The 12625-nt window shown below is 34.7% G+C and overlaps 1 protein-coding gene across 1 annotated transcript in view; it reads left to right on the forward strand.

Moving 5' to 3' along the window:
• The window catches only part of LOC149562919 (Nucleotide-diphospho-sugar transferases superfamily protein), an 85895-nt gene extending 73860 nt beyond the window's left edge, over positions 1-12035 (forward strand). The window contains exon 11 of the mRNA XM_089826366.1: positions 11230-12035. Within this exon, the coding sequence (XP_089682492.1) occupies positions 11230-11416 (187 nt within the window). The 3' untranslated portion in view covers positions 11417-12035. The remainder of the gene's footprint in view (positions 1-11229) is intronic.
• Positions 12036-12625: the final 590 nt, after the last annotated feature.

A 12625-nucleotide genomic window follows, 5' to 3' on the forward strand; every position in this document is an offset into this window, starting at 1 on the left:
CTCTTCAATGAGAATCTATCCATTGCAAATACACCTTTTTCTTTGAAGGGCTGGAACTCTTTCTTTGCGATGGACTAGAATCGGTGACAATTTCTCCTTTGACATTTATGGAAATGTGTAGGGCATCGACCATTCTAAATTATAGCTGATATTTTGAAACTTCAAGAATGTGACAAAGAAGCCAAACTATAGAGTACAATGACTTCCAATGTCGAGTCATATGAGACACCTTTCTCGGTTGTGACGATTCTTAAGAGAGCATCGGGTCCCACATGAGTATGAAAGGTAATGTCGAGGTAGTGTATTTCTTTTATATTATTATTGTTATTTTATATAATGATAATTACATCATTGTTAATACTTATTTTGTAGTTATATTATACGAGATAGTATAACTGAAAAATCTGTGTATATAAAGTAAAATAGGTTTTCTAAAACAATTTGTTATGAATAATGACATCAATCATGAAAGTTATAAGGGTATATGGACAATACATTCATCCTAAGTTATAGCTAGGATAATATTATATTGATCCCTTACAAAAATAATAATGTTGAAAATATCAATTAAAGTATATTTATGATTCTATAGAAAATGGAATATATGTATATATGTTTAATGTATATACTTAAATTAGATATTTATTATATTGAAATAATGGGGATCATTCTTAGATTAATGTCTAATGGAATGAAAGATCAAATAAAAGGATTGTTGATATACAAACGAGAAATTATTATCCTTGAGTATTTTATCATTGTAATATCTCTCTTGTATTTCCATATGAGCATTTGCCTCGATCTTTTCGTCCAAGAATGTTATTGTAGGAAAATGGAGATTTATATCAAATTTAGAGGGACTTTGACATTTCTTCAAAGACAACTTTGGATGAGGAGTTCAGGAGATTGAGATTTAGAGGGAGCTTGACATTTGATTAGAGGCAACCTTGAAAGAAAGGGAGTGGATAGATGATATGATTTAGTCAACCTTCGGTAATCTCGATCATATTGATTCAGAGGGAGTAAACCATGATGGATTCTCCAGTGATCAGTAAACTGTAGCAGTCAAGAGGAACATGATTCTTAAATTTACCTCAGGTCTGCTCGACGCATGAGTTATAGATTCATATAGGTGGCACAATCATACTCAATCAAGATATTGATGTATTTTTGACGAGTCTGAGAAAATGGAAGGACATGTTGGCTTCTACTGCTAAGCTAAATGGATGTTTGGACCGTCAATGGATGAAAAGAGCAAGTTGGAACTTAGAAAGGTGTTGTCATATTTGATACAAATAATTCAACAATATAAGAATGAGTGGAAATTTTACATTGTGAGGGGAATATTAGTCAATGTTCCATTCCCACTTGAACAATATTCAGAGGGGAGATGTTTCATTCTCAAATAATCAAAGAAGGAAATTTCTAATATAATGGACCTTCTTTAAATCATTTCATATTATGGATGTACAAATAAGTATTCATTATCCTTGAGTATTACATTTTTTTCTACTTATTATAATCTCTCTCTTATTTGTAGTTAAATTGCCTTGATCTTTTCCTTTATGGTTGAGGAAATTCTTGCAATAAAAGAAGGTTGGTACTTTACACAAGCTACCAAATATTGTGTAGACAAGAATTCATTAGTCATTTGATGATCGGGATAAAGTGAGGATCTTGAAGTGAATATCTTTAATGATTGAGATTATGAGTATCCTTCTACATTAAGAGGGAGTAGGACATGTCTTCGAAGCCAACGCAGGAACTTAGAAGATTAATACTCAGAGGGAGTCTAGAAATACATTTGTGTGACTGCATGATTTTGTTGGGCCTACTCTTGAGTGCATCATGAGCAAGTATTGACTTATCACTAGAAAATCTAAAGATTGATATAAGATTCAGAGAGAGTTTCTGACAAAGTAACTACAGGACCTGACTTCCCAGGATCATTGTTTAGGAGAAATGTTGAGATGCAATCCTTTGTGGATGATATCTTCTCTATGAGGAGAAGTTCTAAGTGAAATTCCTTGTAATGTGCTCTCCTCTATAAGAGAGAAGTCTGAGGTGAAAATCCTTGTTCCATCCTCTAGTAGCAGCTATGGTGGTTTATGGTGGATATCATGTAAGTTACTACATGATGCTGTTATGGTATGTAATGAAAGGTGACGATTTTTCATTGACATATATAAATAGAAGGTAACCATTGTAAGGCGACGATCTTATAAACGGTAGACCTGTTATCATGACAAATTTCATTCGATTGTTGTCCCAGAGTGCTGGAAATCTTGATAATGAGCAGAAAGAAGGTAACCATAATGGTAGACCTGTTATCATGGTTCTTTGGACAGACAGAAGTCAAGATCCTTAGATCATTGGTTATACAGACTCAAATCGGGGAGGTTTTGTTGATGATCAGAAGTGTACCTTTCGGTATATTTTCAGTTTGGGACCAGGTGCAGTCACATAGACCAGTAAGAAGTAGAAGGTAGCATCACCCTCCTCTGTTGAAGTTGAATGTAAAGGAATAGTTAAGGGAGCTTGTGAGGTAGTTTGACTTAGATGCTTGCTAGCTTGCATATGCCTCGAGCAGGACCTACTCCCTTGTTCTGTGATAACCAGGGAGTTCTGAAGTTAGCCAAGAATCTAGTCTTCAATGAACTAACAAAGCTTGTAGATCTTCATTGTCATTGCACCTGCAAGCTTGTCGAAGATGAATCCATGACGTTGCAATTTATATGCACGAGGACAATACTACAAACATCCAGAAAAGTCTGTCAAGTTCAGGGGGCAACTTGGTGTAGTTTATAGAATGGCCATTAAGGGAGGATATTCAAATATTTTGTCTCCTAGGTTCTTTTTATGTTTAGCTAGTTGTTCTAGAATCTTAGTTGATAGTCATTTAGGCTTTCTTTTATAACTGTCTTAAAATAGTCTATTTTTAGACATTATCTTTATGTAGACAACTTTTTTTAGTTTCACATTATTATGTGCATCTATAAAACGCTATTTAATTATGCATTGTTAAGACAACTTCTCATTTCCATTTTTGAACAATTTCAGCTGTAAGGAAAGAGTTTCCCTTTATTGGTTCCACTATAATTGATTGCAATCGTGACATTAATTGCATTGTCACTTTGTGATTTAAAATCATTATTCTTTATATGCAAAATAGCTGATTATTTGTCATGATGAGAGACTAGAACTTTCCTGTGCTATGCACTAAAAATTAAAGTTATTTTTTTACTATCTATTTATTTTGATTTCATGTCCATGCATACATGTTAAGTAGTATAATTTAATTTATATGACATACATTTTTGTAACAATCATTTGAATCATTACACAACAATTTTCACATATTTTAACTTCAAGAATTACAGAGCAATGATCTCAAGTAAGATCTAGCAATGAAGAACACATGATTTTACACGGAAACTATTGTGAGAGAAAACCATAGCAAAATATTGCTCATGTATACATATCTTTTTACAAGTTTCATAGACACCAACTTACAGCAGACAACAATCCCCTCTGCTGTGCACCAACCCTGCAAGAGATACCAATCTCTTTGACTGAGTGGCACCGATCTCACAAAAAATAAGGCACCGACTTTCAAATGCAAAGTAATAATAATTTTTTGAATCTGCTCGAGATCACCTTCAACACTGCTCACAATTTCTTAAAAAATTGGCCTTGGAACTTTGATCTTAGGTGTGCAATATGGTCTTGAAGGATCGCTCTCAAATTTTCAGAAACATCTGCATTAAGTCTGCTCCAATTATCTCTGTTCTCTGCTCTCAACTATCCAATCTCAGCTTATAACTCTGTTCTCAATCGCAGGTAAATTTTTCAATGAATTGATGATAAAATGACCCTCAACAAACTTCTATTTGTACCAAAGTCACCCCAAGTTTCCGTGGTGGGGACGTGTTCCTGGACGCTGTTTTCCTGCCAATTTTGGGGATTGCTATGGGACGAAAAAGGGGTTGGCTATATAAATATAGGAAAATATAAAATATATAGGGAAATTTGAAATGTTCATAAGAAAGCATGGATAAAGCATGCATATATACAAATAGAACTTTAACATATAATATTTGATTTCAACTTTTTAGGAATCACAATTCATCGGTAATATTTAATATGCATTCAGAATCCATTGTCAAAGCATAAATAAATAGTAAATAAGTGATCCCACTAACTATTTGCATATCATCATTGAGGAACTGTGTGCAGTCATCATTCAACCTATCTGATAGATGCGCCAAACAAATTGAGCTGAAAGGGCGAGGACAAGACTATGGTACTCATTTTGGCAATGGGAGCAAATGACTCCTCATAGTCAATACCATCCTCAAAAACTTTTTAGCAACTTATCAAGTGTGCCATCAACAGTCTTCCTCAATGACCTGGATTCCTTTGAATCAAGTAGGCCACCCCATGGGATGACATCATCAAGGTGTATATTCCTGCCACTTGTGGGCCTAGGAGGGAGTTGTCTTGGCTAGATGCTGTGCTCATTTCAGCTTAATTGGGCTAGACAGAAACCAAGCATCATTTATGACTTTCCTCTCCAAACCCTACTATGGTTGATTTGGGGAAATGGAACCCTTGGTGCTTAATGTACTTTTCTGCGGATTCTGATAACAAAATTCTGAGATTAAGATCAAAGTTAGGTGAAAATTAAAGATAACCCTGATCCAAATACTGATGTACAGGTCTGAATATGCAGAATAATGATATGACTGTAATTCTGGGATAATCTCAAACTGGAGTGTGAAATCGTTGCAAGGAACCTGTGAGGTTATATATGCTTGTAGTCCAGACTGTAGATGTGCTGTGTGTCCTACAAACTGCATACATGACCTGTCTAAATATCTTCATTAGAGGGTATGTTCCTTAAGGGACATAACCTTGACATGCATCCATTAATTAAGTGTCTCTAAGTCGGTGACTTGAAATGGTAGCAAGACTTAGCTAAAATTAGTTAAATGTCAAACTAAACAAATCTCAACCTGATTGCCGGCACCTTTATAGAGACTATAAATAATAGAGAATGCCATTCTTTAGAGAATATTAAACAAGAAGAGTGAGGCACGATTCTGTACCCATAGACCTGTAGGTTATTCAGGTTACTTTCTTAACACTCCCTCTTAACCTGATAATCCTACAGAGAGATATTATATCGAGCAACATCAATACAGATGTTAGACAAGAATTAATACTCTATATCTGTCTATCTCTTCTTAATACATAGTATCATAAAACACATGATACAAAGTCATATTACTAAACCTGTGATATGACAAATCACTGCTACTAGTGATAAGACACACATTGTGACTCATAGAAACTGGTATTTCTAAATCACAACTAGATAATTTAAGATCTTTGGGTTGCAAGCTTTGGGTTTAACCATGGAGAAAATTCCGTAGTTAAGTGCGCTTAGGCTAGAGTAGTATTGCGATGGGTGACCTTCCGGGAAGTCTCGGTGCTTCACCCCTATGAGCATCACCTAGATCATATGAGTGCTAAGTGTTCCATTTATTCTCATGAGAGATGGATTCATGTTGAATCACTACTTATGAAACATGGGTCAATGAGTTTGATTCAAAAAGCACACAGTTAAACCCTGATAGCAATATCACAATTTGACTAGCTGTGGAAATTATCTCCTACTTATTAATTGATGAGCTTAAGGGGCTTTCTAATGAATGGTTCATAAGGCACAACACTTGGTGAAGGTTTTGCAAATGGGGTTGCAAGCTTTGGATTTAACCATTGAGAAAACTTCGTAGTTAAGCGCGCTCAAGTTGGAGTAGTACTGGGATGGGTGACCTCCCAGGAAGTCCCAGTGCTTCACCCTTGCGAGCATCACGTAGATCCAATGAGTGCTAAGTGTTCCATTTATTCTCATGAGAGATGGATTCATGTTGAATCAGTACTCATGAAACATGGGACAATGAGTTTGACTCAAAAATCACACAATTAAATCCTGATAGCAATATCACAATTTAAGATCTACCAGAATACAGGATAAACTTGAAGAATTTCTAGAATTTTTTCTTTATCCAATATGTGACCCATGAACATGTCAGTGCTACAAGACAATCTAAAATTCATCTGGATCTTATAGTAAAATCTACTGTTAGGACATTATCTAAGAGATTGTCACCTCCCATAATGCCTTTTACATAAGTAATCATTATTCCAGAGATCGTCACCTCTAAATAATGATTACACATGGTGGAGCCCATAATAGTCAATAGCCTAACAAAATAAAATTAGTCATTTTATTAATAATCAAATAATAAAAAATGAATTACAACTCAACATTACCGAGTCTCTTCCTGAAATGTTCTATCTTTACTCTAGATAGAGGTTTGGTGAGTATATCTGCTGTTTGATCTGCAGTACAAATGTATGCCAATTTAACAGAATTCCTGTCTACCATATCTCTTACATAATGGTAAAGAATTTCAATATGCTTGGATCTATCATGGAAAACTGGTTTCATTGAGAGCTTGATGAAACTTTGATTATCACAATGAATGATCGTAGGATTCATGGCTTGTCCAAATAATCCCACAAGTAACTTCCTTAGCCATACTGCTTCTCGAGAGGCCATTGCTGCTGCAATGTATTCAGCTTTTGTAGAGTTCTGAGCTACTGAAGACTGCTTTCTGCATATCCATGAAATCATAGCTGATCCTAAACTGAAACAGCCTGAAGTGCTTTTCCTATCTTTAACACTTCCACCCCAATCTGAATCGGTGAATCCATGCAATTCTAAAGCAACTCTCTCATATTTGAGTCCATAGTTAAGAGTACCTTGAAGGTATCTCATAATGTGTTTAACAACAACAAGGTGAATCTCCTTAGGTTCACACATAAACTGACTTAAGGCATGAACTGCATAGCAAATATTCGGTCTTGTATTTACTAGGTACATCAGAGACCCAATTATCTGCCTATAGAGAGTAGAATCTATTTGAGGCGATTTTGCAGCTGCTTCTTTAAGTTTATGCAAATTGGTTTGCATTGGAGAAGACATGAATTTGCAGTTCCACATTCCGAATTTCTTCAAGATATCTGAAGTGTACTTCCTTTGATTCAGTATGATACTGTCAGCATTCTATTGCACTTCCAATCCTAGGAAGTAATGGAGAAGACCCAATTCTTTCATCTCAAATTCTTTGATAAGATCTTTCTTGCATTGATCTATAAGATGATCATCACTTGTGATTAATAAATCATCAACATACAATATCAAGATTACCATACCATCTTTATCTCTTTTATAATACAAGTTCGGAGCAGCTTCATTCTTAGAGAATCCTAAGCCAGTGAGGTATTTATCAATCCTTTCATAGCAGGCCCTGGGAGCCTGTTTAAGCCCATAAAGAGCTTTCTTGAGTCTGCAAACAAAGGCATTTGGATCATGAGTTTCAAATCTTTTTGGTTGCTCTATATAGACTTCTTGTGAAATCTTTCCATTGAGAAATGCTATCTCTACATCCATCTGATGTACCTTCCATCCCTTAGATGCGGCAATTGCTAAGACAACTCTAACGGTGGTATATCTAGCGAGAGGAGCAAAAGTTTCTTCATAATCAATTCCTTCTTTTTGAGAAAAGCCTCTGGCTACAAATTTGGCTTTATATTTCTCAATACTTCCATTAGCAACATGCTTTATTTTGAATATCCATTTTGAAGACACAATGGATTTTCCTTTTGGCCTAAGAACTATTTCCCAAACATCATTTTTCATAATTGATTGATATTCTTCTGTCATAGCTTCTTTACAGGCTGGATGTTTAATAGCATCAGAAGGATTGGTTGGTACAAAGATACCTTTTCTTCCAGATGGTTCTAATTTGTTTCTCTTTTCCTTTGGCACATGAATGTATACAGGACATCCAAAGATCCTGAGATGACTTACATTAGGTTTTATTTTAGTAAATACTTCTTCAGGGGTTTTATCTTTAAGATAGGAGTGAGGGCTTTTGTTTTGGATGTATACAGCAGTAAAAGTCATAGTCCTAGTAGCTTCTATAATTCTCTTGTTTTTCCTTTCAGGTCCCCTGTTTTGTTTAGGGTTATAAGGAACACTATACTCCCTCTTGATCCCTGATTCTTTACAAAATTTTAAAAAAAAATCTGAGGTATATTCTCCTCCATTATTTGTTCTAAAAGTTTTAATTTTATGTCCTGAAAATTTTTCAGTTAATGCTTTGAATTCCTTAAATCTTTGCAAGATTTCTTCTAATTCTTTGCATTTAAAAAAGTAAATCCATGTTTTCCTAGAGAAGTCATCTATGAACAAGACATAATACTAGAATCCTCCAAGGGAGGGAACGGACATGGGTCCACATAAATCTGAATGAATTAATTCTAGTACATTATTTGTTTTTCTAGTACTATCATGAAAAGGACTTCTAGTACTTTTACCTAGGGCACACTTAGGATGATCTTGGTTTAATTTTGGTAAGCCGGTAACCATCTTTTCCATAGTAGATAGGGTTTTAAAGTTTAGATGCCCTAATCTTCTGTGCCATATTTCATTTGAATCCTCTGCTTTGTGAACAAGGGCTTGAATGGGTTCTATGTTCAGTTCATACAAATATCCCTTTCTTTGACCAATTACTTTAGCTTTCTTGATGGAAGAGTTCTTAGCCCAAGTTAATACTTTGCCATCCACGAATGCAACATTGTGTCCATCATCTTCTAACGCTGTGATTGATATTAGGTTCCTTTTTATCCCTGGTACATATAGTACATCCTTAAGAAGAAGAGCATTTCTTGTCTTTAGCTTCAAAGTGCAGCTACCAATTCCTTTAACTAAATGTGTTGAGTTATCAACAATAGTAACTTCACCATTAACTTTCTCGGTCAAGAAATCTAGAGTTTCCTTGTATCCTATTATATGCCTAGAGGATCCACTATCTATCACCCATGCCTTTTTTGAGATTTCATTTGATAAGGAGGAATACAATACATGATTCACTGGATCATAAGTTTCTTCTTCTCTAACAACATTTATGCAATTTGCTTGTTGCTTGGAGTTTTCTGGACAATTAGATCTATAGTGTCCAAATTTTTCACATTTTTCACATTTTATTTTTGATAGGTCTTTCTTGGGCTTGCCATTCTTTTGATTTCCTTTATTTTTCTTGAAATGCTTTTTCTTGCCTTTATAAGAGTTGGCATTAAGAACGTGAAGTTCTTCATCTTCCACTTTAGGTTTTCCTCCTTTCTTTAGTTTTCTTAATTTTTCTTAAAGACAATCATTCTTAAGTCTATTAAAATCCGGAAGCTGATCTCTAGCACTTATTCCTTGTGCAAATGTTTTCCATGATTCTAGCAGTCCATCTAAGGCCATGAGCGTTAATTCGGTATCATTTATGATGGTTCCTATGTTGGACAATTCATCTCTAATACCAGCGACTCTTAGAAAATAAGAGTTTATTGATTCTCCTTTCTTTATTTGGATGTGATTTAGTTGTCTCTTTAGTGCAAGGACCCTCGTTGCATTATTTACTTCAAATGCATTTCATAATGCATTCGTCATATCGTAGGCAGTCTGGTGTTTTGTAAGCATAGGTACTATGTCATTCTTAACTCCATCCAAGATGATTTGAATGGCTTTCCTGTTTCCATTGGTCCATATGGATTTGTGAGGTTCAACAGGTGGCTGTTTGGATGCTCCATCAACAAACTGTCTAACATTATTTTTTTCAAGAATCATCAAGATTCTAAATTTCCATGCTTCAAAATGTTCCTTTCCATCGAATCTATCCTCAGGTCTGATTGTATATGCCATTGGAAATGAAAGATAACTTACTGGATATAATCAGGACTGATAATAGAAAATCTGCAGAGCCCTAGATCTGATAACTAGGCTCTGATACCATGTACTTTTCTGCAGATTCTGATAACAAAATTCTGAGATTAAGATCAAAGTTAGGTGAAACTCAAAGATAACCCTGATCCAAATACTGATGTACAGGTCTGAATATGCAGAATAATGATATGACTGTAATTCTGGGATAATCTCAAACTGGAGTGTGAAATCGTTGCAAAGAACCTGTGAGGTTATATATGCTTGTAGTCCAGACTGTAGATGTGCTGTGTGTCCTACAAACTGCATACATGACCCGTCTAAAGATCCTCATTAGAGGGTATGTCCCTTAAGGGACATAACCCTTGACATGCATCCATTAATTAAGTGTCTCTAAGTCAGTGACTTGAAATGGTAGCAAGACTTAACTAAAATTAGTTAAATGTCAAACTAAACAAATCTCAACCTGATCGGTGGCACCTTTATAGAGACTATAAATAATATAGAATGCCATTCTTTAGAGAATATTAAACAAGAAGAGTGAGGCACGATTCTGTACCCATAGACAGGTTATTTTCTTAACACTTAATGTCTAAGATCAACAAGTTGCATGTTTTAGTTGAGTGGGTTAAGATGATTATGGACATATATGTATGTGTATTTATATTTGTTGTGAATCCTAGCCCTAATAAAAATGAATAATCTAATGAATTATAAGTTAAATATTGTCTAATGTGATTGTAGAATCTAAAGCAGGATAATGTTGGTAAAGATGTTTCACTTGTAAAGCTATAATTCTATCTATATTAATTTCTTATTTTAGTTATACTTTTGATTCTAGGGCAAGATTTAGGATTACTCCAAAATGGGACACTACACAATTTGTCCATTGAAAGGCTTGTTATGCTGTTGGCTAAAAGCATCACCAAAAAATCTATAATACGCAAAATTTGTTTTAGAATGCCTCCTTGACACAAATGGCCTGCCTAGACTTGTCATATCAGTTAGATTCTTGGTAAAATGAAGGGAGGATTTTACTGGGCATCTTTAACTTTTGTCAGACATCACTCCAGTCATTTTGTAATTTTTCTTGCTCTTCATGTGGATTAACTACTATCAATAACTAGTTCTGTTTTCATCTGGATCAAGCTTTTGATCTTGTAGTTTATATATCAAATACATCTTATTAAAACTTATGAAGATGGTGTAGTTCTAGACTTTAGAGACAGTGTAGGGCTCCATACTTCTATCTTATTCAAAAGGAATAGTATCACTTTGGATACTCCTAACTATTTGAAATTAGTTTCAAAATTGATGTTACTGTTGAATTAGTATGCCTTTAAGGATCACATTCTGTAACTGTCTCATTTTGAATTTTCTTTTTGCAGGTGGTGCTTTGATGTGGAATTAGTATATCTATGTAAATGTATAAACATTCCTATCATAGAAATATCTGTAAACTGGACAGAGATACCTGGCTCTAAAGTCCGCATGACAAGTATAATATATATGTTATTGGAGTTGGTTCTAGTTCGCCTTGGTTATGGTCTTCACATATGGAAAATTCACAACTAGGCCGATGAATAGATTTTGGCAAAATCCCCATTCAAATGTGTCAATTGTAAACAAGCCATAGATGCCACCATTTTGGAAACAGTCTGAAAACATAGCTACCAGGTTGAGCTGATATTTTCAGGCAGTATAACTTTTTTTGGGTGTAGAAATTCTACAACTTTGATATGATAATGAAGTGCATTGGCTTGACTTATGAGTCAACAGATTTGGAGTATCACAGTGGGTGCAAATAGCCCAAATAATTTAAAATTAGCATTGACTGATGAATATCTCTGATTCTAATGGTTCAAGGAAAAGTAGGGGGATACATATTGTTTCCACACTGCTGCGTCATATTGCAGTCTCTGTCAACTTTTGTTTGCTATACAGAGCTCTTCACATGGAGTATTTGCTTAAATGTAATGTATTGATGAGCAAGAAGATGAGATACACTACAAAGTTATATTCATGCATTAAGCATTTGCTGAGTTCAATTTGTTCTCATCCTTGCTTGCACATGTAATGTATGTATTTTAACATGTTGCACATGGTATGACTCTTGGTGCCATTTTATATTTCAGCTCTGTCAAATCCTTTGAATATTTTCAATGAAGAAAGATTCCATGAAATATGTTTTTAATATTCATCTCTTCTAATCATCATCAATTTATAGTTCTCTAGTTGATTTCATTTGTTTTCAGCCAACATCCTAGATACAATTCACAAAAGGTTGTGGCAGTTGTGTATAAACTAGTTATTAAAAAAATAACCCAGAGACACCAAAGTTATGTTACCGCTGTTGGTGCCCATTATTTTAGAATTTGCAGAGCATACAATGATCCTTAATTGGATTAAACTAAATATTGAGTCAAGGGTCAAATGGTCAATTCTTGGGCTGGATGGTTTTCCCAAATTATTGCAACTTGCATTTAGACTACAGATTTATCTTATTTATTTGCAACTGTTACGAGATCATCCCTTTTAGCCATAACCTGATTTTTTGAGTGAAGAATTGCCATTAGTAGGAAAATTGTTTTGTCTTGATGCTGTTATATTTCATCGGTTTTGACAATTTTGACTTTTGTAATATGCTTTGTTTGTCTAATTTCTAGGTTTAATTTTGGTTTTATCACAGCAAGTATAAATTCACTTGTAGCCCCCATGTTTAAGGCTTACTATTTTGTCAAAATCTGGGTGCTATCACTTTATAATGGGGTGAATGATTTGTTA

This window comes from Cupressus sempervirens, chromosome 4, assembly GCF_028749045.1.
Source record: "Cupressus sempervirens isolate cs-2001-9-10 chromosome 4, ASM2874904v1, whole genome shotgun sequence".
In the NCBI taxonomy this organism is placed as follows: Eukaryota; Viridiplantae; Streptophyta; class Pinopsida; order Cupressales; family Cupressaceae; genus Cupressus; species Cupressus sempervirens.